We start from the raw sequence: 24,272 nt of genomic DNA on the forward strand, positions 1-24,272 counted from the left end.
TTTTGTGCAATTCTGATATTGTTGCTTCTGGGCATTAGACAGGTGGGGCTTGACTTGGCTTCGCTCGACTTGACTTGAGAAGATACGATTTGCGAATGTTGCGAATGCTTTGAAATCGGCCGCCAACACATGCCGGAGATGAATGGAGTATGACAAACTCGTTGGTAAGGGGGTAGGGTGTGTTCAAGACTCACTCGGGTGAGTCAGTTGTGCGCTGGTCATGTGGTCGGTCAGTGCATTTTGATTGGCTAGATCGGCGGCGGGGCGGAAGAGCGGAGGGGTGGGGTGAGGGTGAGGGGAGAGGGTCTTTCTTTCAGAAGAAAAATACTATCGCCGTATCGCTCAGTCCCACCTTTGTGAATGAAGTGGGACCCTTAGACCCGACGAAATGGAAGCCCTTATACCAGTGATTAACAAATTGCAAGATGTGTTTAATACAGTCGGAGCAGATGCCATACAACTCCCACAAATTGTTGTCGTTGGAACGCAGGTAAAGGATTGAGGTTATGTTCACGTTAAATTGTCCAGGTCTATTCTGTTCTTAATTCCCAAATTATTTCTTTGTGCAACACGTTTTCCCATATATTTTAATCGTAGTAGCCTCTATATAGGTTTTTGCATGTTAGATGTCGCAGGATTTAACTTGATATCTCCCTATCTGGGCACGATACTGTGTTTCTCATGAAAATGATGTTTTATCACTTCTTGTGGACTGCACTCGTCTAACATTTCCTCTTTCGAAGCTATTGTTATCTTGATGTGGTTTTGCTTAGTTCTCAGAGTTGTCTTATTTTCAGAGTTCAGGAAAAAGTTCTGTTATTGAGTCCTTGGTTGGGCGTTCATTTCTTCCCCGTGGAATTGGCATTGTTACCCGAAGGCCTCTTGTTCTTCAGCTTATTTACTGTCCTAAAGATGATCAGAGGCGTTCAGCTGAAGAAGGTGAATAACTTAAACTATTTGTATTTTAAATATGCATTGATCATGATTTGTAATGATTCTTTCACCATCTATCATGAAGGTACTCTCAATTTGGATGAGTGGGGACGCTTCCTCCATAACAAGAATAAAGTTTATCGTGATTTTGATGAGATCAGGACAGAGATTGAGGCTGAGACTGAAAGAATGGCTGGTTCCAACAAAGGTATCTGTCCAGAGCCCATCAACCTCAAAATATTTTCTACCAGTGTTGTGAACCTTACCCTTGTAGATCTACCTGGGATCACAAAAGTTAGTATTAATTTTATAATTTGTTTTCTTGTTTATTACTTTATTTTCACTTTGAGAAATTGTTTTAAGGTTCCAATTGGAGATCAACCAGAAGACATAGAGCATCAGATCCACTCTCTAGTTGTCCAGTATACTGGCAACCCTAACAGTATCATTCTTGCTGTTGTTACTGCAAACACTGACATGGCTACTGCAGAGAGCCTTAAACTTGCCAAAGAAGTGGATCCAGATGGCCGTCGCACACTTGCTGTGGTCACTAAACTTGATCTAATGGATGCAGGTACTTTTTACATATGGTATATTTATTAGGGGGTTACTTCTTTAAAAAAACAATTATTAGCTTGTTAGCTTGATTTTAAAAGAAATGTCAAATAGATGCAATTGTGTAAAACTTATGAACAAAAACTAAAGAAACTAGTATGGGGTGGGTGAAAGACAACTTAATTTTACATGTACACTATACTTTAATTATGCTTAAAGCACCAAGATATTGGGGCTTGATTTTGGTGGTCGGTTTGTTTGTGGTAAACTCATCTTAAAATACTTAAACACAGAATACAATCAAATTTTCATATTCCTCCATTTATTTCTTATAGTTTCTTTCCCCATTAAGAGTAAGAGGAATATCCCTCTGGCAGGCCATCAATATAGCTGTGAGTTGAATGAGTGTGCATCAAGTGTACATATGTCAACTCTTAAAGCATTTAGATTCTAAAGCAGCTGTGTACCCATCGTGTTCTCTTTTCCTTTCTATGGAAGGTTAATAACTGTAACTGAATCATCTGCATTAAGTTGTGCATGTGCTTGTGTGTCACTGACAGATGCATCATGTTACAAGAATGGATTGAACAGCTCTGCAGTTAGCTTTAATTATATAATTTGGGATTTTATTAGAAGTAACTTAGGAGTTTGAGACAACCGTATCTTTAATTTATTGTAATTCTGAATTTCTATTTTTAGGGACTGATGCCATTGACATACTGTGTGGACGTGTAATTCCTGTTAAGCTGGGAATCATTGGTGTTGTCAATCGATCTCAAAAGGATATTATGGACAACAAGGTAACTTTCTATTTCAGCCTGTACACATGACATGACCTTTCATTTGGCATTTTTTGGAAACTCAATGTAATATTATTTTTTTTTCAGAGTATTAAAGATTCATTGAAAGATGAAGCTGCATTTTTACAAAGAAAGTATCCAACTCTCGCAACACGTAATGGAACACCATATTTGGCAAAAACCTTAAACCGACTTCTGATGCACCACATTCGGGACTGTTTGCCTGATCTCAAGGTGAGCTAATTTTCGATCTGTGGGTTTCCTTAGCCATGAATCTACCTAATTTATTTTTTTGAGGGGGGATATGATGTTGTTTGAACGGATATTTGATAAATGGTTTGAGGTACTACCAGTGGTAGTGTAACCTTGCTGTTATGATAATTATTACCTCCTGATCCCCTATTTGTATCAAGTGCATTTCTTATGGAGGAAATGATGTTTTTTGAACGGATATTTGATTTATGGTTTGAGGTACTGCCCCTAGCAGTGTAACCTTGCCACTGTGATAGGAAATTATCCCTGATCTCCATTACCCAGTAATTATGTTATTAAAATTTTGTGTTTTTGCTCTTGTTAATTAATTTTGTTGTTTTAATTTTCAGACAAGAGTCAATGTGATGATGTCACAGTTCCAGTCACTTCTCAATTCATATGGGGAGGATGTTTCAGATAAGAGTCAGACTCTTCTCCAAATTATTACGAAGTTTGCCTCTGCATATTGTTCAACTATTGAGGGAACTTCACGGAACATTGAAACCACCGAGCTGTTAGTATTGCTGCTTATTTCAAGTACATCTTTCAAAATCAAATGGAATTTTGTAGAAAACCCTAATATCTTTTTAATTTTTTTTTTTAGATGTGGAGGTGCAAGAATTTGTTACATCTTCCATGAAACATTTGGCCGTACTCTTGACTCTATACATCCCCTTGCGGGCTTAACAAAAATGGACATACTTACGGCTATCCGGAATGCCACTGGACCCCGCCCTGCTCTCTTTGTCCCTGAGGTGTCATTTGAACTCCTTGTTAAACGACAAATTCGTCGTTTGGAAGAACCATCACTACGCTGTGTGGAGTTAGTTCATGAAGAAATGCAGCGCATAATCCAGCACTGTGGTACTGAAGTACAACAAGAACTGCTCCGTTTTCCACGTTTGCATGAGAAAATTGTTGATGTGGTTACCCACCTTTTAAGAAGGAGATTGCCAACAACAAACTGCATGGTAAAATTTTAAAATTAAACATATTTTTTTTTTTGGATTTGTAGTTTTGTACGAGCAAATGGTTACATTTCTATCCAATTTTTATATTTGTGTTTTAGGTAGAGAACTTGGTGGCAATTGAACTGGCTTACATAAATACAAAGCATCCAGACTTTCACAAGGATGCAGCTTTGGTTTCTTCTCTTCTGAAGTCTGTGGAGGATGAACACCAACAGTCCAGACCATCAAACAAACGCCCTCATACAATGCACTTTGTTGATAATATTGATAATGGTTTAAAGGTAAGTTTTCGTCTTTCAAAAATAAGTCATACTTTTTCTCATATAGTTCTGTAAATTATTTGTGGTTGCCATATGATCTTTGCAGGTTGGAGTACATCGAAGTACCAGTGAAGCAAGTAACTCAGCCGGTTGGCTTGCATCCATCATGCCTAAACCAGAAAACAAAGATAGTAAAGATACCTCAATTGAAAATACTCCAACTGCTAGTCCTACTCGCTCAGACCCTTCTAATTCTGTTAATGGTCCAATGAATGGCCCATCTAAAGGTGTTCCAGCTACTCCCGGTTCAGGTGCTCTTAGTCCTCAAAAACCAGTCAATTTGTTGCCAGAGGTTCCTACACAGCACAGCAGAAAGCTGTCTGATAGAGAAAAGCGAGACTGTGATGTGATTGGTAGGTAGTTGAATTGTAAAAGCTTCTACCTTCTTTGTGTTTCTGAATTTCTTACAGCTTTTATTCTTTTTACAGAGCGATTGATCAATTCTTACTTTTATATTGTTCGCAAGTCAATTCAAGACTCTGTACCAAAAGCTGTCATGCATTTTCTGGTTAATTATGTAAAAGACAACCTTCAGAGTGAACTAGTTACACACCTTTACAAATCAGATCAAGCAGAAGAAATGTTGAGTGAAAGTGAGCATGTTGCCCAGCGCCGTAAGGAGGCTGCAGATATGTTAAAGGTTGGTAGATTTCTTTTGGTTTTAACAGGCTAGATTTATTTTACCTCATTTTTGAATTAGATGCTGTACCTTATTGGAGTTCAAGATGATCCCCAGCTGCTTAGTTGCTTAGTGTTGCTGATTAATTTCTCTGCCCTATGTCCTTCTGACCTGCCCCCTTCTTGTGCTTGGTGATGTAAAATTGGCTTTTTTAAGTTAAGGCGATACACTTACAATCAGCACGACAGCACGTTAGCGTCAGCATCAAGAAAGGATCTGCAGTACTGTGATTGGCTCCTTTGTACACAAATTACCAATCATAGTTCTGTACACCTCTTGTTGATGCTGGTGTGCTGTCATGCTGATTGTCAGCATGTCACTTTACCTTGATATATCTATTGACCATCATTACCATCAAGCATGATATTCTTTTAACATCTGCACCATTGATAGTGCCATCTACCTGGTAATAATTTCTTTTCTTTGACTTTTCAGGCTTTGCAGCGGGCTAACCACATTATCAGTGAGATTCGTGAAACTCATATGTGGTGAAAGAAACCTATTTAGAATCCCATCCAGGACTGTTCTAATGAAATTTTATACACAATTTTTTTTATCACTCTCACAAGAATTCTTTTATTTAATTGTGGTTAATTTAAATCACCAGTACAGTGCCATATACATGATAGAAATTCATGAGAACTTAATTTACCAACTGCCCCATGCCTCTATAGATGTCTAGTTTGGAACAGATTGGCTCACCTGGATGGAATGTGATTTAAGTGAATAGTTCAGATTAATTGCCTGATAGGATAATTGCAGTTAATTATTTTAGTTGATTCCAAATACATAGTTTCCCATTTCCAGTCATTGATAACAGTGATTAATCCATGTTTTGAACCCTGTAGACGTGATGCTTTTGTAGATTTTGCCCTGTTTATTTAAGAGCTGTGTTAGTTCCAGACTACATATTTAGGGTCTGGAACCTCGTATCTTTAAGTTTTCTTGTGTTTTACTGAAGTCTTAATGTTTACCTTCACTTTTGTCATGTATAGCTTACTGAGGTTTTGTGTGATTATATTCCCTTACTTTATAATTTATTGTCATTTTTTTTAAAGTTCAGAGACTTGTGCTGTAGTATGCAGGCCATTTCAGAATAAATTTCACCATATGTATGTATGATTTTCTTCTTTTCTGGCTGCACTGCATATCAGTGCAGAGATACAGTGGTAACTTTCCCCTCCAGGAGTGCGGTTTGATAAATCTGCTGGCTCTGGCCTTTTACATTCCAAGACTTTGTCTTTCCCCCCAGTGGAGAGGTTGCGTTGTGGTCCAATTCTTCGACCAAAGGCGCAGTGAACGGTGTTGATCCCACATCATCTTTTCTGTAGTCGTTGTCTTTTGAAAGAACAGGTCACTTTAGTAGAAATATAGAGTTAAATCAGGACACCCAAAAAAGTCACTACTGAAGAATTTAAGGAAAGAATGAAAATCAAAATAATGGCAGAACAGTAGTGTAAGTGGTCGCAAGCGAAAAATTTTAGATGATAAATCTGCATTTCGTGCTTTTAAGTTAAACTACCATTCACCCTCATGCCTTCCAGTCATGAGTGAATTGATATTCACTTGTAGTATGCTGTGAAGTGTACAAATCCAATATTTATGTTCAGTTCAAATGGTGGGGAAAGGGTAAATAAAAACAAAAATATTCCAAATTTGGAGACAATTTTATACACAAACCTTAAGCCTAATTTCTTAAATAATAATGAAATAATGAAAGGAAAAAAAGTATCTTTTTAAATGAATTCATATTTTTCATCAGGAAACACAGTTTGTAGCCATTTGTGCTGACACTGGTTTCAAAATACTGCTAGACTGAAGTGTTGCAGCCATAATAGTAAAATAAAATTGCTTAAGTTTAAAACATTAACAGTTAAGATATGATGAACCAAAATTCACCACAGATTTGCTTATGATGCAAAACTGTTTTCAGTCATGAAATGATGAAAGAGATAATCAGGTGAATTATTCCTGGGGGGCCATTGCCCTTGCTTGAGCTCGAACTCTCTTTTCATACTCCAAACGATTTTGGCTGTACAAAGAGAATAGATATAAAGATGCATAAAGTTACAAACTAAATCAAGAATTTCTTCAAATAACGCGTTATGAAATAAAAATACACACCAATAGATAGTGTAGGCTTCTGCCTGAGCAGGATCCTTGATGTTAGGCTCATTAAGAAGGTCTTGGATTCCCAATAAGATCTGCTTGATAGTAATAGCAGACCTCCAGTCTTTTTCTTCATCTAATAGGGAGAGGCACACTGTTCCTGTACAACCAAACAAGTCCCCAGATAATAATAGAGATGATAAAAAATAGCACCATTTACATCACAATAGGGGGAAAAATCATACCTGATGGGTAAACATTAGGGTGGAAAAGAGGTGGTTCAAACTTGCACTTTGGAGGGGTTGATGGATAGTCTTCTTTGAAGATCATACGAAGTTTGTACTGGCCTCCCTCCCATGGAGTCTGCAATGAGATACAAACTTTAAAGAGGACAGGACACGTAAGAGCCCACTCAAATCTGCTGAAACTGAAAACCTATAATCCGTCAAGATGAATGACAATTACTTCTTACCCCTTTCTTTCCTGGGATGGCGCACTCCCACACCATAAGATTTAAAGATTGGTCTGGATTTTTGGCTGGGCGAGCTACAAATCCCTGGAAGTTTAAAAAAAATAGACGTAGTTACCGACATTGCTGTTAGATGGTCACAGTAACACAGAAATATTCAGTGTGCTACTTACAAATGGATGGTCCTTACGCCATGCTTTTCTTTCCTCAGCAAGTCTTGCAATGGCAATACCAGACATTGTTTAGAACTGAAAGTGAAATACAGAAATTAATACAAGGAGGTAATCTGGCATGACCATTTCTGGAGAGAGGTTGGGGTAATCAGACAGGCAAAAACAATGAATTTAGTCTCGGATCTTTTAGACAAGTGACAAATGGGTAATGCAGACACTGTTGTGACATGTGTTTCGAGTCAACAGCTTATTGCTCAAGGATTATTGATATAATTACTGACACAGAAATACACTTAGATCGACTTAACAGTCGCGTACAGTAGCCTGAGGTGAGGGCCCTAGCCAATGTGGAATGGGTCACACAATGGGGATATAACGACCAAACAAAAGTGCACGCTGCTAATGCCGAGTTTTCCCCAGTCGAAAGTGTTTTCGTAAAACAAATACAACGGAAAACCTGGAGAACTCTAAAAATACAATAAGCAATCTCTTTACCACTAGGGCAGGCTACGAATGGAAATGTAACTGCTCCACAACCGTAGGCAAAGACGCCGAAATTCATGCAAAATATTGGACTTAACTCCAAAAAATTTCACCGTAATGCTAGAAAATAGTCTGAATGGATCACTTACATTGAATGTAATTTAAGTGAACTGGAATGAATAGAAATTATTTAGACCACCATCCAAATACAACATGCACACACAACCACCAACTTTCGGTGTGAAAACCTCAACCACTCAGAGGTGCGTTCTATATTGAAGCATGAATCAACTTTAATCAAGCATTTTTTTCGTAGGAGGTGTCCAACAAGTTTTTTTTTTTAAAAGAGAAAAACAGAATGAAACATTGGAAAAAGGAAACTATTCGTTAAAAATTAGCAAATTGTTCTAATCTTAATTTCTTGGTCCAACAAAATAAATATGACCATACTGACCGGTGAAAGAATGGTTCTGGTGATAAGGTGATTTTCGGTGATGATCGGATGATCTGGTTGAGGTGGTAGTGGTGGTGGTGGTGATTTGGTGATGATGACGAAGCGATCACAGCGCTCCAAGCGCCTGCGCAGTGGAAGCTTCCAGTGCTTTGGGTTGGGAGTGACGTCAATGATCAAAGTAAAACATACGTGTCCCAAAACTGAGAGCGTCTAAAAGACGAGCTGTGTTTGCAGTGAGTGACGGCTTATATTCTGTGCTTAACTGTGCCTTTACTTGGCGATTTCGTTTCCCAGGTTTCATTCCAGGGTTACGTGTTTCGTTCTCTTGGCTAACTTTGTCCATTGTTTGGTCAGGATTTTAGCGTTCTACGCCGTTGCCTATTGTAACACGCCTATTGTTTTGAAGGACATAGTCTAAATTTTAAGTGCTCGTCATGGCACCGACCGTCGAGTCCTTCTTCAGGTCTTTCGGGACAAATTTGTAAGTACCGTTTGGACTTTAAATTCAGATATGTCGTTCTGACTGAAATTGCTCCTTTTCACTTGGGCCCACCATCCTCCCCCTTTTTGTGTGTCGCCAGTAGGCGTGTATTTTTTTTTATCCTGCTATCGTGCGTGTTTTGAATGAGTGGCCTCCTTCTTATATATTGGATTGTTTGTAAATTCACGTCTCGGTCCTTGAGATATTGTTGACGTCTGACACAATTGATCAAAAATATTGCAAATTTCAAATAAACTGCTATAGAATTTGTTTTATTCTTAATTTACGTTAATTTATTGAATTAAATTTACCTTTTTTTGAAGTTATTGATATGGAACGTATATATTACTTGCAGGGAAGCACCTGTCAAGCAACACTTGCGCAATGTTTATGCGTGTCTCACCATGTCAACTATCTCTGCTGCTGCTGGTGCATATGTGCACATGTTCACTCAATGGATGTCTGGTGGACTTTTAACTGTACTAGCTTCCACAGCACTTATTGTACTACTGCTGTCTACCCCAGACACAGGCAAAAATCGTCAGCTTCGCCTGTCATACCTCCTGGGATTTGCCTTCTTCTCAGGTGACTGATCAAAGCAATTAACATGTTACTATTCCTTTTACACTACCTGAAATGCAAAGTAATCTAAAATATAATTTTGTCATTGTTTCAGGCATGGGCATGGGACCTCTCTTAGATATGGTTGTACGAGTTAATCCCAGCATCATTGTTACTGCTCTCATGAGCACTGCAGTTGTCTTTGTTTCGTTCTCTGCCTCTGCTCTTCTTGCGAGTCGTGGATCATGGTTGTACCTGGGAGGGACTCTGATGACAATGCTCAGCTCCATGCTGATGTTTTCTCTGATGAATATATTTTTCCAGTCCTATCTCCTTTATCAGGTAAGTAGTATATTTGTGGAAAGGTTCTCTTCACATTATTTTTCAAACTGAGGATTGTGGTTTGATGTGTATTTTCTTTCTCAGGCCCATGTCTACCTAGGTTTGCTTCTCATGTGCGGATTTGTCTTGTACGATACCCAATTGATTATGGAAAAAAGACGAATGGGTGATAAGGACTTTGTTGCTCATTCTTTGGATCTCTTCATCGACCTCATTGGCATATTCCGACGCCTTCTCATCATTTTGACTGACAAAGTAAGTGTCTCTCAAGTCGGTAATAAACAAGATATTCTTTCTTGTACAGTGTTTTTTTGTTTTTTTTTTGGCCAGCAAAGTGGCTCAGAGACTCATCTAATCTAATCTTTCCTCACAGGAGCAGCAGAAGAAGAACAGGAGAGAGTAAATCATCAGTGGACGATTGCAGTGATAAGTGTGCCAACTGCAGATACTGTACCTGCATAGCAACTTTTGGTGAAAAGGGAAAGGAAAATTATTGGTTTCATCTTTCAGTTACGCCTGACCAATCAGGACATCTGAATTTAATAAATCCAACGTATAATATTGAATGCAAAGCACCAATATTTTGGTAGCTTCTTGGGTCATATAAGGGTACAAATCTGTTGCATTCAATGTGTTACTACATTGTTTTATCTGTGAGAAATTTGCTTTTTTTCTTTTTTTGATTTCTTTAAAATGCTCATTATATTGGTTAAGAGCTATGAGAAATCACATTTTAATTATTGTTTTTGTAATTCCTGTTAACTGAAGGTAAAGCAAAGAAACCTTTAAAGTCATTTTGTTGCAGAGTTGAACATCACACACCAAATGTACTTGGTTCATTTTTAACATGGAACTGTTTCTGCGCTGGTGCAAGAAACTCTAAGTTGAGACTGAGAATTAAGCCATTGGACCTCTCACTTGTTTCCACTAATGGGCATTTTGTGTCAATTTTAATCATGCTTGGTGCATCTATCATAAAAGTTTCTTTCAGAGAACTTAATGAAAGGAATATGTACCTTCATATTTTTGAGCACAGTTTGCCAGCTAAGTAAAAGATTTATTTTTATTTTTTGTTTTGTTAGAATCCCAAAGAAATGTAGCTCAAGTGTACTTTTGTCTTTTGAAACATGTCCTCCTAGTGTTCTGAAAAATTCAAACTCTGCCCTGTGACATTATTTGTTTTTTCTTTGTGTTTCCTTGAATTGTTTGATTGTGATTTATGTACATCATCGTACTATTGTTGCCCACTTGTTTGTAATTCACATTATTTGTGTTATTTTGTTTGGTTTTCAAAACAATCCATTCCTCATCTTAATGTAGTTTCCTCTCTGTGTGGCCCAAAACCATCTGGGGAAAATGGCTATTTGTATTTATTCATCAAGAACAATAAGGTAGTTCTTTGGAGATATTTTCATGATTGGTTTTTCTTTAGACTTGTGTTATTTGCTCATGACAAGCAGGTTGCATTTGTCAGAAAAAAATGTTTTATTTTTGTAACAGCCAAGTGTGCTTCTGTTAGTAGTGAGATAACTCTGCCTTCAAACTTTAGGGAAATGGCAAGTCTACTTTTTTTACTGCTGTGTTTTGGTGAAGTGCAAGCTCTTGTTTTTTTCCCTGTTATTTTGTGGTAGTGGGGCAACAGAATGTGATAGCACTTGCGTTGGTGATCTAGCCATGTCATGTACAGCATTCTTAGTGCTATGTCATTAGATCATTTCATTCATCTGAAAGTATTCTTGTTTGGTCCCTCTGAGTGGTGAATGTAAATTTAACTCTAAAATGTAATTACCACTGTACTTCTTCAACCAGAAGGAATATTAAGTGTGTGTTTATTAAAATAGTTCTATAAAAAAAAAAAAAATCAGTTGTTTTAATTTTCAGTGTTCCTCTGGTTTTCAGGCTATTTCAATCAACCAACTTTAGTTTAGGCACTTTAATATCTAGTTTGATGGAACTGAGTAGAAACATAGTAACATATTATAAATAAATCAAGGCAGATCACAGACAGTTTTGGTTAAATGTGCCAATGATGAACTTGCTCAGATCATCTGACACACAGCCACAATGGACAGTTCTAAGAAAATTGTAATAATACTTCTTCGATAAAAGAAGCACAAAAACATTGCAAGTTTTAACATTGAAAGTTAAATCTCAGATCCTAAATGCAGTCAAATCCAATCAAAATGATGAAAATAAATGATGAAAGTGATATGACTTCATACATTGTTTGATTCAATTAGTTTTTCCATACTTGTTTTTTGTGACATTCTCATGAAGCGTTCTTTGGATGAAATGCTTAATATTTTCATAAAATCACCGCGTTCAAGAGAGTTGAGCACACCACAAGCCAATACTTAAAACTTCTCTGCGCGCGCACTCATACATACATAAAACACACACACACACACACTTATGTCAAAATCTTTTACACAGATAGTGTACAATGACAATACTTTCTCAAATACTTCAAAAACGAAGCTTTGAATAAAGGTACAAACATATTACAAAAAATAAAGTGATAGGAAGCACCTTAAATGTCAGTAATATGAAGCAAAAATAAAATAAAATACAAAGTTATGTAAAAGGGGATCATAGCAGATGCACTTGACTGCATTCAAAATCTACCAACCATGTTACATAGGTAAATCTCCATTCATTAATTTAGCACCAGAACTGAAAAAAAGCATCACATATAAATGGTGGCCAAAGTGTAAATACCACATAAGACCAAATACATCTATTTTCATTTTTGTTTTTTAAATGACAACGAGCTGCACGTATGATAAAAGCAATACTTCATGTCAGCACAGTCTGAATATAGGGTACTTTGAATGCTACACTTTTTTCTCACTCCCTAAATTTTGGTATTTCTTCTTTTTTATTTTCATTTTTTCCATTTTACTTATCAGTTACTGAAAGTTTTAAGACTTCTTGCAGCATTTCTTCTTCTTCCTTACGAATTCGTTCATCTTCTTCCTCTTGAAGACGACTAAGAGCAATTGCAGCTTGGAAGTCAGAATCATCCTGAGGACTTCTAGGATTTTCGTCCACAAGTGGAACAAGGCTTGGCTCCCTACCTGAGTCACTTCTTGCTACTTCTTCTAATAAGCTGGCCTGGATTGCCCTAGGGAAAGGATAAGCAGGTGAAATTCAGGTCTAGCGATAAATTGTTGGTGATGACATAGAGGACAAATATACACACAAAAGAATGGGATTATTAGGATAAAAGCTGAAAGATAAATCGGGACAAATTGACCTTTTCCACAGGACAGGACATTAACTTTTTACAAAAAAAATAAATTTGCACAACATATGCACATTATTTACTCTGGTGAGATTCTCTGTAATGGGACATAACAAGGAGGAAATATAAATATACAAGGAAAGAATGGACCAAACTGGTTATAATCTGAAGTTTATCGGGAATGAGGTCGGAAGCATGGATGTCTGATAAAAGGCATACATGGATTTTAGAAACAGAACATAAAGGCAAAGAAAAGAAAATATGATTTGATTGAAATGTATGATCCGCAAATGAAAAGAACAAGGAAAACCAGATGCAGATAAAGAAAGGTACCTTTGCAGTTGACGTTCTTCTTCTCCTACAAGCAAAGGTGTTGCAGGCCTCTGTTGAGGTGGAGGTGGAGCTGCTCGTAATGCTTCCCATATATCCACCTGTAGTAAACAATTGTGCATCAACGTCATGTAAGTGCCATATTTAGAGGTAAGCATTGAATATGCAGTCTCAGTGAGTTATTGTTATTATTAATTAAGTTAAGACCTGTGATATTACCTCATCTCGTTCATTTCCAGACCCAAGAATTGATTGTTGTATGGCAAATTGCAATAATTCATCTTCCTCCTCTAAGTTATGTTGTCTCCTTGAAGCAGAGCCTACAGGATTTGTGGGATGAGTTTTTAAAATAGGTGTAATTATTAATTAAATTCAATAAGATTAAAATATAAATAAATTAATAAAAGTGTATAGAGTCAGAATTAACCTTTTCTAATATAAGATGCTGGAGCATTAAAGACAGAGTCATCTACAACACATCCACGCCATGTATCTTCATTTATAAAAGTTACACCTTCGACTGCTTGGTCCATCCCATAGATATTACCAAAAGTGATTCGAGCGTTTAAAACATGAAAGAGTGGAATTTCTGCAAAAAGAAATTATTGTGAGGCCTCAAACTACTGGAAGGCATAGATTATCAGCAGGATCAGCACTGAATGAGAATATTACCAATCTTCACTGGAAATCCGGAAGGAAGTTGCATCTGAATAAAGTCTTTCAACTTTGCAAAATGTGGAGAAGAGATAGCCATTAGGTCAACTATAGGCATTATTTGTTCTTGCAGAGCTAAGGGATAATCTTCACACAACCATAGTGTTGCCTGATAAACCAGAAAACAGTCTCATATTAAACATGGTGATACTCATTGACAATTCGGTCTCCATCAACACATAATTTATTGATTTTACCCTAAATTTCTGTGTTTTAGAAGCCAGTTCTTTTGGCCTCCCTATATCTCTACCCTCAAGATCAATCTCAGGGTCAAAATACTCAAGTGCAGAGATATTGCAAGGATTTCCTCTCACTACTTCTTCCTAAGAAATTAAAATTATGCAAACTTCAAGCAATGTAATTGAATTAATCCCTTATGTGGAGAACCATTGGTAACTCAACAAACCAACCTCAGAGTTGGTGTCAGATGACGAACCAGCTTCAACAAGTGCGCCTTGAGCTTTTTGCACCTGTTCATTCTGAGCAATACCAAGAAAACTATGAAGTGGAGTTCTGGGCATTTTTGAGCGGATCTTGTCTTTCTCAGAGAGGTGCTCTGTGCGTGTTTTTGTGACAAGGGCTACATTGTTGCAGCTAAAAACTTTGCATGAGTAGCCATTGACATCTTCTGATTTGTCAGAACGCCATCCCCATATGCCACTTTTGTTTCTGCAAAAATAAAAACAATAGAGGAAAAGTGTATACATTTCTTACTATTGTTCATTAGTGAGAAATAAAATTACTTACCTTTCAAAACTTATATTTTCTGTATCTACAAACGTGGTGACGATTGGCGATCGAAGTCGAGACTGAACTGATGCGTCAGTAGGAAACATTCCACCAAGTTCAATATTGACAGGCATCTCCATTTGCTCTACAAACACTTCATGACTTTCATGGTCTACCTCCATCATAGTCGCTGTGTCCGCTACAAACCGACAGAACAATTTCATTAAACGATAGAAAAATATTATATGTGACTGGGGGATATGTGAGTAACCAAATGATCAAATAAAAGGAAGTCACTATTAAAAAAAAAAACTAACTCAACCCTTCAATAACAACATGTAAGAGCTACACCTTAAAAACTTCCAGCAAACAATTTCAACAATCATAAAAAAGGGAAAGGCCGTGATTAATACCATAGATTTCAGAATGTTGTGATTTATTAATGGAGGTGCTTGGGTATTATACATTTGGGAAATGAAGCCAATGATAAGTGAGTTTTAAAATAACTGTGCTAAATTGCAGACAAATTTAATTTGAGAATTTTGGTTTGTTTCACCTGAAATACCAGATTGCAGTGTTTGAAGGAAATATATGTAACTGCGCTGACAACGTAGAACTGATGGGGGATTGATAGCTGTCATATAAGAAATCTGATTTACTTGAAACCATTCATTTTTGTGAGCAAATTTAATAGCCCCTTCCCCTATTGCCACTTTCGTTAAAAAAAGACAACAAAAAAAAATACAAAAATTTAAAGAATGACTGACTTACTTTGACCATGAAAAATGTAGCTGGTGTTTCCTCGATGCCAATCAGTCTGGTCGAATCCAAGAAGTGTAGTATCAATGCGCACTTTTGACCCTTGTTTATATACCTTGTATGTGTCACTTGGGCACATTCGAGACACAAGAGGAACTAAAAATAGAGGTCAGATAAAAATCAAATCACTTAAGTAGGTGAGTGGTGAAAATGTTGAGTCCGTTTATTTACCCCAGCTGGTGAATTCCCATTTCATTTCCACATAGAAATCCGGAGCCTGTAACAAAAATGAAATCATGAAATAATAGCTGTGTATCTTAAGACTTGTTTCTTTTGCAAATAGGTAGTTGTAAGTTCACCTCTTTGAGTTTTCGAAGTAGTTCTGGTACTCCTCCAACACGAGAGGAGTGCCGCTGAAAGTCTCTTCTCTCTAAAACTTGAGATACTAAATCAGGATCTCCTGTTGCTACAGCCTCTTGAACAGCTAGAATAATTTGTGCAGAGCAAGCATTAAAGAAAAAACATGTTGTAAACTGTCTTTAATTTGTTAGATTTAGGTCCTTAAGAAAATTTAGTTTTTGCTTTACCTGTCCAGCCCTCTTTGTTTTCAGTGTTGACATTAGTTCCATGTCGGATAAGCTCTTGGGTTATTTCAAGACGGCCAAGTGTGACAGCTAACATTAAAGGAGTGCGACCTCTGACATCCTTTCTTTCAACTTCAACCTAAATTGGAACAAAAACAGATTAAACTAACACAAACTTCATCCACTTCAATTTTAATATGAAAAATTACATGGGCCTTAAAATATGGAATGGGCTAAAATTTAACTGTGTAAGACAAACGAGGGCTTCAGAGCAAAGCACTTGTAGGTTTTCTTAGCTTTCAGTGCCACTCCCCCCACAGCCTTGGCCTAGAGCCCTTGTCCTAAGCCCATAGCCCTCATGATCTCTGTACGCTTATTGAATAAAATTATTGGCTTTTACGACTAAGAAGAGTTGTCTATGAAAAGCAATATAAATTAGGACAAAATACCAATTAAAAGCTAAGGACTTGGGACAAAACAATGTGCACAATTGTCAACCCTCGACTGGTTTTCCATTTACATAGTAAATTTTACAAAGTAATAAAAAAGTGTGTAAGTTTTACAGCTGAAGGCTCCAGTGACAATGATAATCAGAATTAAATTGGCCAATGTGAACAGTTGCAACAGTAACAATTGTTTTTCAGTATGATCCCAAGATGTCAAATGATTGGCACGATTATACACAAAACTATATATAATAATAGAAAGAGAGGGGGAGGAGGGAGGAATAGAGTGAAAAAGTAGAAAAATATTTAAGAATTATGCTATTATGATTAATACATTCATTAAGTGTAATCTTAACCTCCAAGATTTGACATAACAAATGAACAATGCTGCTTAAAATTCACATACTTACGGTAGCCCCACTCAGACCATCTTTCACTCCCTGCAGATCATTATTCCAAATGCACCAGTGCAATGGGTAATTTTCTCGAATACTTTGCTCTGTGATCATTTTTCTCCACTTCCCTTTAAAAAGCCCCCAAAAAAACAACAACAAAAAAGAGGAGATCGGCCGCTGCTGACACCAGGGATATTTCTAGTAAAATAGCCTAACTGACAATTTACAGTAAATCGTCAAACAAAGCGCAGCAATTTGAGGGGATTGAACCCAGCATAATGCCGCAGGCTTCAATGATCTGTCAAAAGAACGAAACGGCAGACAACAAACAAACCACAAATGTTTGTGACTAGCGGTCGGCCAGCGTAGCAGACTAACCAGTCGACGAGGAGGAGTGGGAAGGGTGGGGGCATGTAGTGAGTTGTGGAGGGAGAAAGTGCAAGTTTAGGTAGTAAACGAGGCGTAAAAATCCGTGTGAAGGTAATTCATTTAAATGAAACAGGGTTTTCATGTCCAACAAATACGACCCGCGAGGTGGGAAACCCCTGTCAAGGGAATGACGAGAGAGAGAGAGAGAGATCTCAGTTTTGTGGCCTAATGAAAACCTCCCAGAAAATGCTGATAAATTTCTCATCCGGTGTGGATTTTGCATTAATATGTCTACCAACAACACCTCCAAAATTATAGCTTGTCTTTTATTTGTTTTATCTTAAGCAGCAATCCGATTGATCTATTTTTTTTTCAAAACTTATTGAAAGTTGACGAGTATGCCTCATTTGGCATTATTATACATAAGAATTACCCCTCCTTCTCTCGAAATATAATTTCTTTTTAACGACAGGTTTTTGCACCTGCACTCATGTAAACACACACAGCAGTAGATTCAAGTTTGAGGACTGTTTGAATTTACTTCTGGCAAGTGCAACAGAAGTTGATTGTTTTCCGTTATTTAACATCGTTTTCGGCGACAGTTTTGGTGCAATATGGTCAAGAGAAGAAGGGGTAATGCAGGTCAAAGTGTAAGACAGGGGCTGGAGACGGATAGGGAGCGCGCTGTCAACGGTTGGTGGCATTTGATTTCGTTGAGGTTATCTGCGGGTTTGCAGCAACGGTTAATAATACTTAAAAAACCTTGTACTATTTTGAATATTCTGTTACAGACGATGTTTCCCTTGCTCGTGGTCGTCTTCGGGGGGCCTTGCACCTCCTCCTTGATCCATCTGAGTCATGTGGAAATGATGAACTTCATAAACATCCACACAAGCGTAAACAAGATGAACTTTTGAGCCAATTGAAGCAAGAGCAACTCCTTGCCAGACAGGAAGAAAAGCGAGCAGCGTTAGTAAAATATATTTCGATAACTAACACAACAGCTATTTTTCTTACTGTTTATCTGACAATAGTTATTGTTCAATTATTATTGTAGGACTGCAGCTCGTAGAAAGCAGCGACGGGCTGAGATGAGTCAAGTTGCGTATCACAATACATTTGTGATGAAACTCTTTGACCGTAGTGTGGATTTGGCACAATTTAAAGATGGAACCCCTCTTTACCCCATTTGCAGGGCATGGATGGCTAATCAGCCACGTAATCTTCAGTTGAAGGAAATGTAATACTTTTCTAGTGGTGTCTAAGTTTGAGTATTCCTCACTAATCACCTAATCATTAGTTCATGTAATAATATGGGTTTGTTTTTTACTGTCTCAACAGCAAAAGATCACAATCACCAGAAACCAAACCAAAGCAGGAACCAGTTGATGATGATGAACGGGTTGCAAATGGCTCTGGTGAGGGCATGGACATGGATGATCCAGAGGTTGATGCTGATCTTGTGAAAGACACGTACAGTCTACCGCCTCCAAATTCCCTTGCCTTTTTAAGATATCCAATCCAAAAGCCAGATGCAGCCTCCAACTTAGATATTATCATTAATGTATGTTTTATCATGTGTTCCACTCAACTTAGTCCCATTCATTTTACTATTTTAACTCCGTGAACTCATTTTAATTATTTTTCAAATAGGGCTCCGAATCTCTTAGCAAAGAAGAACTGTTGAAAGAACATGTTGCTAAATGGACAGGTGTCCGTAATGACTGGATCAAAGTGGCCAATGAAAATGAAGATAGATTCAAGCAGAGCAAAAGAATACTGAAAGCTATTTATGAAAAGTAAGTTGCTGAATTGTGTGAAGTACTCAATCTTTGTCCCTGAAAGTAAATAACTAAATAGTACTTTTGTTTCTAGGGCTCAAAAGGCATTTGAGTGATGCTTTGCCTCTCCAATGTATGCCAGTTGTACATATTTTCATGTGGACTTCACTTGTGTGTATGTATTTGGCATATGCAAGTCAAAATAATTATAGTATAATTTAAATGTCAAATATTACTGTCATAAAAGTATATTTTAATAGTGATCCAGTCTATAATGTACAATTTACTGGCAAGTCACAATACTAGTAATTAAAACTGATAAAAATAGATGATTACTGATTGAATCATACATAAATGACCTACTTTGAGGATATTTACCACATTTTTTAAAGATTTTAGTTATTGAGGATACATGAAATACGTAGTCACTTAAGTTAAAACTTAGATGAAAACTAGAAAAACAAATAAAAATATTACAAAAGCAATCATCTCACTTGAAGTTATGTACATGGGTATGTCCATTATTGGAATGTGAAGTTCGTCCTCGTTGCTGATTTATATGGGGCAAGCTCTTCAAACTGGCTAAAATCTGAGGAAGGTGAGCTTCAAATTGCTGGAGACTTTCTTCACTTACAACATTTTTGTTTAACATTCTATCAATTTGTTTGTAAGTAATATAAAGAAGACCTCCAAAGAAACCCATTGTTATGAAGGCAACTGCCATGGAAGCAAGACATAGTAAAAGAGTAAATGATCCTGCAGCCAATATAGCACCTGAGACATAAATTATATGAAACTGATGTTACTATAACAAACATTGGGTAGCAGCAAGTGAGAGACTACCTACCTTCAACAACCAGAAATCCACAGATTGTAAAGAAAATTGTTATGACAGCAAATGCCACGAATATAAAAATAGGAATTCCACAAGCAATAGCTATCATTGTAACAATTGCAGCAGCCATGGGATGGTTACTAATCAGAGTTTTGATTTCTTTTAAGAGATCCTGGACTCGCAGTTCTGATAAAAGTTCTGGTAGATTGTTGATTGTTCGATTACCTATAGAAACAAGATTAATTTGATGAACAAAAAGTAAGACAAACAGTTTGTTTTCCTTTTGAAAATAATGTTACTGTACCCCATCTCCTTCCTCTAACATAACATTTCTTAAGAAGATCAACTACGGATCGGTCAAAGGTAGCTTCAATTTCTTCTGGCCTGTCATGTTTTGAACTGACTTGATTGTTTTCTGTTTTGATATTCACATGAACTTTCTCATCCATGCTGACCATATCGGTAGAATCCACCTTAAACCAAAAGAAAATTGTCAAAATAGGTGCATACAATAGAAGAGGTGCACGCTAACATTATCTGACAACAGACCATTATTTCTCTGCCAAGTGATGAACTTTAAGTCGGCGTCGATGAATGAAACGCGGCAGATAAAGGAACTCTGTCAAAGATATGGGTCCAATGGGTCGGCCGGGCACGAGTGATCAAGTGATCAACTTTAAGATCGCCCAATCATAACAGTGCAATTAATTGGCGGGAAGATAACCACATTTTTAGATGTCAGATAACAATCTTGCTTTCATCACGCGTCACAGATTTTTCACTTTAAGATAATTATTTTAACGTAATGTTGAAGATGGTTAAAAAGTAGAAAATCTACTTTCAGAATGAATCACTTAACTTCAACCAAGTCAAAGTCAAGCAATATTATTGTCACGTCATGTCATAGACCGAATAGGCTAGGCTCAGGCTCCTGCTCCTCCGAATACCGAAGTGTTACGCTTAATTTTTCATGGGTCATCTGAAACCAGGTAGGTTCCGGAGCTGGTTGGTGATCGGAGCTCCCCGGATTATTATTGACTTCCGGTGCCAATCTCGGATACAGTCCACAAAATTTTCGTGTTTTGTCGTCAAAAAGAATTTAAAAACACCAATAGTTTGCGGACTGTAACCTACCCGAACTCGGAACCGAAAGCTGAACGAGGCCTACTCTATTTCCATGGTAACGTGTTGCGCGTTGTAGCGTTGTACCCGTTGTACTTCCCTCTCGATGGCCACCAAAACGAAGTAGAGTCCGGCAGAATCATAGTTATCTACATCGGCTTTATGTTATTTTCGGAACATCTGATTATTCTTCGGTTATCGATTGCGCATTCCATGCGATAAAATATCGCTAAATGTAACAGATTTTCGGCGATGACTGCGGGACTTCTTTCTGCCCTCACTCCCATTCCGTCCACTCCACGCCGCCGCCCTCACCCCCCCCCCCTCTCGCCGTGCCTGCGAAGCAACAACGCCCTCGGGTGCAAATTCGACGTCCGCCGTGCAAATTTGTCGGTGTAATGCACAAAGTTGGCACCCCCTGCCTGCAAGGGGCCCCCAGAGAACAAGCGGCAACAGCAGTGGAGCCGGGCGCGCAGCCCATGTAGGTGGGCCAACAGAATTCACCCCCGTTGAACGTTAAGCCACAACCCCCCCCTCCACACACACACACACACACACACACACACACACACACACACACACACACACACACAAGTTCTGGACGCCTCATACCAGCTGTGCCCGGGTGCAGCAGGGCGCGGTGCTGTTGTAGAGAGAGAGAGGCCCCTCGGAGACCACAGCCACTTAGCTCGAGGCATCCCCACGGACCCCTCAGCTTGAACCAACCTCCCTCATCTCCTCGTCTCCCTCGTCCCCGCTCCATAGGGGGGGGGGGGCATTAGAGAGGCCGCAAAGGCGCCTTCTAGATCAGTCAAAACAGGGCGAGAGGGGGGGGGGCTAGGGGTTGGAAGGACGTTTGTCGTTTTCTGCGAGCTCTCTAGTGACCCTCCAGCTGCGCCTATGGCCTGGCTGCCCGGCGAGCACGCGGCCGGCCACTCATAGGCACATCGACATGAAAAGGGGGGGGGGGGGCGTAACGTGAGACGGAAAGGAGCGGCGGCTAGTGCAGCTCTCTCTCCCCTCTCTCTGACGGAGACCGGGTCGGGGCTGGCCTTCCCTCCAGCCAGCACGGACGATATACGGTTTCAAAGGAGGAGAGGAGAGGCCCGCTGGGCTGGGACTCCGGGCGGAACCCGGGTGCGGCCGCCGCCGGGGGGTGTGGGCGTGGGGCGCGACAGCACGCCCGTGAAACACTTTGGGGAGACTGCCCTCTACCACTGCGCCCGGCTCGCCCCGCTCCGCTACAACGCCACGAGCGCCGCGCGCGCCTGTGGACTTCCCTCCCCCTCCCCTCCGCACGGAGACATCCGCGTAATGAGGTCGACGACGACAACTTTTCCCACGTCTTCTCGGCGTCGGCGACTTTTGTGCTACGGCAGGCAGCACGACGACGACGCAGCGGGGGGGGGGGGGGGGGGGGGGGGGGGGGGGGGGGGGGGGGGTGACGGGCATGGGCAGGCGCGCGGGCCGAGACGACGCGCGAAACAAGAGAAGGCGGCGTCCCACGACGAGGCGCTTGGGGGAGGAGGAGCACATCTCGGGGCGAGAACAACAAACTAAACCTTCAAACTAACTCCCAGCTGAATAAATACTGTGCATAGTGCCGCCCGGCCCTCGGCCCGGCCCAACCCCTTCGAACCAGTCGGCGCGGTGTGTTGTGTCGGTTTGTGTTTTCGCGCGTGTTTCACTGCAAGGGGGGGGGGAGGGGGGAGATCTACCGCACACGGATTAAAAATTAACGAAGCGGTGGCAAAAGGATTTCCACCGACTGGGCTGAAAAATAATAGAAAGCCACTCCGGCGAGGGAGCTGCAAGAAAGACTCGCGGAACTGTTCAATAATGCGCCAGATTTCTGGTGGTAAGTGGTTCGAGGTAAACCTGTGCTGCCTTGTGCGGGCAAACTTGGCTGGTCCCGCCGCCGCTGCCGCCACCCGCCGCTCCCAGGGGGGCACGCTTCCAGCGCTTCCAGCTCCAGCGAGGCAGGATGGCAGCTCCTCCCCGGCGAGAAGGTGGCGCCGCGCATTAAGTAAAACTTGGTGGTGGTGCTTTGAGGGCGGCGGCGGCAGCAGCAGCAGCATTGCCGCCGAGCTCTCATCGCTTACCCGACGTTGACAGGTGACCCCAGAGACCTGCCTGACGTTTGATCGCGTGGCCCTGGCCGCCCCGCCCGGCCCGGGCCCACCGGCGGCGTTGGTCTGGCGTGGCGGTCTGCTCGGGGACCAGGGAGGGGGTGGCCAGGCCAGGGACGGGTCCAGGAAAGGTCCCGCGCCGCCCCCCAGAGACGCCCACGCTCGGCACGGGCACTACTCGCCCGCCCCCACCAAGCGGGCCGACAGGTTGCTAAAAGCCTTTCGGAGCAAAAGGGGAGGAGGATGAGCGGGGGGGGGGGCGTCCCTCTCGGGGCGTGTGTTTGTCCCTGCTGCGCCGCCGTGGCAGCAAACCTGGCTGGCTACTCTGGACGTATCCGATTCAAACTGCAAAAAAGTTTTGTTCACTGAGCCCGAGTCTGGTATTCCCTCCTGCAGCAACCTTCCCTCTCAAAGTTTGCCTTTGGGAGGATATGACAATTTCTCATATGGGATACTTGGTTACTACTGGAGTAAAGATACGAAAATGAACAGGAGTGTGATCGGAGAGGAGGTCTCCTCGGCTTTTTCGACTTTCGGTGCCAATCTCCCACACCCACACAGTCCCTGAAATATTTCGTGTTTTGTCATCCAAAATGTTAAGAAGAGCCTACCAAAAGTTTTGGGAAACATCCGAGATCGGCACCGGAAGTCGGCCGATCACCCTCAAGAGAAGAAGGAAGGTAAGAACGTTGCTGCAGTAGTTGTTTATTTTTCTCGGTACGAGCATGTGCGTTCAGCTTATGTGTTCTGATGTGGTAGTGGTGTGTGGCCCATTGTTTTTTGAGTTTTTAAATAGAAGAATAATATGGAATACAAAAGTTCAGCTGCCACTGAATCCAAAAATAATAACCATCCAACCGCGAGACCGGGCCAGGGAACTTGAAAGTTGTGAGGTTAGACCACATTACGTCACAAAGTCTTCCATCGAAGGTGAGTGTTTTCCGCGGTAGAAATCAGTTTGATCGTGAGCAAAAGTGTTTTCTTTGAACAGAGCTTTGCACGCTTGGAACTCCTTTGATGGCAAAGATTTGGTTTAAGATTACAGAGTGCGATGCCGCGCCCGAACCAAAGTAGTACGCGGTTTTCTCGCAAACGACGTCGAATCGACACCATTCCGCGCAGCAGCTGGTGCGGCGGCGAGGCCAGCCCAATATAAGCCGGTGGGTACACTTCGCTGTAAGTCAACACTGGGGCGCGGAGTTCACTCCCATAAGCAGCAGCACTCAACAAGTGAGCCTGGGGGCGGGCCGGGG

At 40.3% G+C, this 24,272-nt stretch overlaps 6 protein-coding genes across 13 annotated transcripts; 3 read left to right on the forward strand and 3 right to left on the reverse strand.

Moving 5' to 3' along the window:
* The first annotated feature begins 281 nt into the window (after positions 1 to 281).
* Positions 282 to 5,625, forward strand: LOC113216079 (dynamin-1-like protein). Of its 2 annotated transcripts, XM_026435789.2 has the most exons (13): positions 282 to 490; positions 798 to 939; positions 1,019 to 1,227; positions 1,297 to 1,507; positions 2,188 to 2,288; positions 2,376 to 2,522; positions 2,891 to 3,054; positions 3,145 to 3,511; positions 3,610 to 3,792; positions 3,878 to 3,962; positions 4,059 to 4,184; positions 4,260 to 4,471; positions 4,946 to 5,625. In XM_026435789.2, the coding sequence occupies exons 1-13, from the start codon at positions 389 to 391 to the stop codon at positions 5,000 to 5,002; spliced, it is 2,106 nt and encodes a 701-aa protein (XP_026291574.1). In that variant the 5' UTR covers positions 282 to 388; the 3' UTR covers positions 5,003 to 5,625. The 2 variants fall into 2 exon arrangements, with proteins under 2 accessions (XP_026291574.1, XP_026291573.1); XM_026435788.2 differs by having other exon boundaries at positions 283 to 490; positions 3,878 to 4,184.
* A 533-nt stretch (positions 5,626 to 6,158) lies between these two features.
* Positions 6,159 to 8,271, reverse strand: LOC113216085 (SUMO-conjugating enzyme UBC9). Of its 4 annotated transcripts, none has more exons than XM_026435799.2 (6): positions 8,199 to 8,271; positions 7,262 to 7,336; positions 7,092 to 7,175; positions 6,865 to 6,982; positions 6,635 to 6,779; positions 6,159 to 6,542 (listed from the first exon to the last, which is right to left on the reverse strand). In XM_026435799.2, exons 2-6 carry the CDS (start codon positions 7,325 to 7,327, stop codon positions 6,476 to 6,478), a joined length of 480 nt encoding a protein of 159 aa, XP_026291584.1. In that variant the 5' UTR covers positions 7,328 to 7,336; positions 8,199 to 8,271; the 3' UTR covers positions 6,159 to 6,475. The 4 variants fall into 4 exon arrangements, with proteins under 4 accessions (XP_026291584.1, XP_026291582.1, XP_026291583.1 ...); XM_026435797.2 differs by lacking the exon at positions 8,199 to 8,271 and adding an exon at positions 7,894 to 8,059; XM_026435798.2 differs by lacking the exon at positions 8,199 to 8,271 and adding an exon at positions 7,757 to 7,834.
* An 11-nt stretch (positions 8,272 to 8,282) lies between these two features.
* Positions 8,283 to 11,443, forward strand: LOC113216083 (probable Bax inhibitor 1). Its single transcript, XM_026435793.2, has 6 exons — positions 8,283 to 8,431; positions 8,553 to 8,679; positions 9,035 to 9,264; positions 9,356 to 9,582; positions 9,667 to 9,837; positions 9,956 to 11,443. Exons 2-6 carry the CDS (start codon positions 8,633 to 8,635, stop codon positions 9,983 to 9,985), a joined length of 705 nt encoding a protein of 234 aa, XP_026291578.1. The 5' UTR covers positions 8,283 to 8,431; positions 8,553 to 8,632; the 3' UTR covers positions 9,986 to 11,443.
* Positions 11,444 to 11,500: 57 nt separating this feature from the next.
* Positions 11,501 to 17,290, reverse strand: LOC113216080 (ankyrin repeat domain-containing protein 13D). 4 transcript variants are annotated; one of them, XM_052265028.1, is made up of 14 exons: positions 16,799 to 17,282; positions 15,946 to 16,081; positions 15,718 to 15,842; positions 15,590 to 15,635; positions 15,371 to 15,514; positions 15,156 to 15,233; positions 14,618 to 14,798; positions 14,281 to 14,539; positions 14,068 to 14,193; positions 13,829 to 13,979; positions 13,584 to 13,745; positions 13,376 to 13,476; positions 13,160 to 13,257; positions 11,501 to 12,706 (listed from the first exon to the last, which is right to left on the reverse strand). In XM_052265028.1, exons 1-14 carry the CDS (start codon positions 16,895 to 16,897, stop codon positions 12,481 to 12,483), a joined length of 1,932 nt encoding a protein of 643 aa, XP_052120988.1. In that variant the 5' UTR covers positions 16,898 to 17,282; the 3' UTR covers positions 11,501 to 12,480. The 4 variants fall into 4 exon arrangements, with proteins under 4 accessions (XP_052120988.1, XP_052120989.1, XP_026291575.1 ...); XM_052265029.1 differs by having other exon boundaries at positions 17,118 to 17,136; XM_052265030.1 differs by lacking the exon at positions 11,501 to 12,706 and adding an exon at positions 12,713 to 13,029 and having other exon boundaries at positions 16,799 to 17,290.
* Positions 17,291 to 17,629: 339 nt separating this feature from the next.
* On the forward strand, positions 17,630 to 19,262 carry LOC113216081 (protein lin-37 homolog). The gene is made up of 6 exons (XM_026435792.2): positions 17,630 to 17,845; positions 17,944 to 18,121; positions 18,210 to 18,392; positions 18,494 to 18,716; positions 18,806 to 18,951; positions 19,028 to 19,262. Exons 1-6 carry the CDS (start codon positions 17,767 to 17,769, stop codon positions 19,047 to 19,049), a joined length of 831 nt encoding a protein of 276 aa, XP_026291577.1. The 5' UTR covers positions 17,630 to 17,766; the 3' UTR covers positions 19,050 to 19,262.
* LOC113216084 (uncharacterized) lies at positions 19,166 to 20,713 on the reverse strand. Its single transcript, XM_026435795.2, has 4 exons — positions 20,318 to 20,713; positions 20,073 to 20,241; positions 19,781 to 19,993; positions 19,166 to 19,707 (listed from the first exon to the last, which is right to left on the reverse strand). The coding sequence occupies exons 1-4, from the start codon at positions 20,318 to 20,320 to the stop codon at positions 19,424 to 19,426; spliced, it is 669 nt and encodes a 222-aa protein (XP_026291580.1). The 5' UTR covers positions 20,321 to 20,713; the 3' UTR covers positions 19,166 to 19,423.
* Positions 20,714 to 24,272: the final 3,559 nt, after the last annotated feature.

This window comes from Frankliniella occidentalis, unplaced genomic scaffold, assembly GCF_000697945.3.
Source record: "Frankliniella occidentalis isolate FOCC.00 unplaced genomic scaffold, Focc_3.1 Scaffold23, whole genome shotgun sequence".
Classification (NCBI taxonomy): domain Eukaryota; kingdom Metazoa; phylum Arthropoda; class Insecta; order Thysanoptera; family Thripidae; genus Frankliniella; species Frankliniella occidentalis.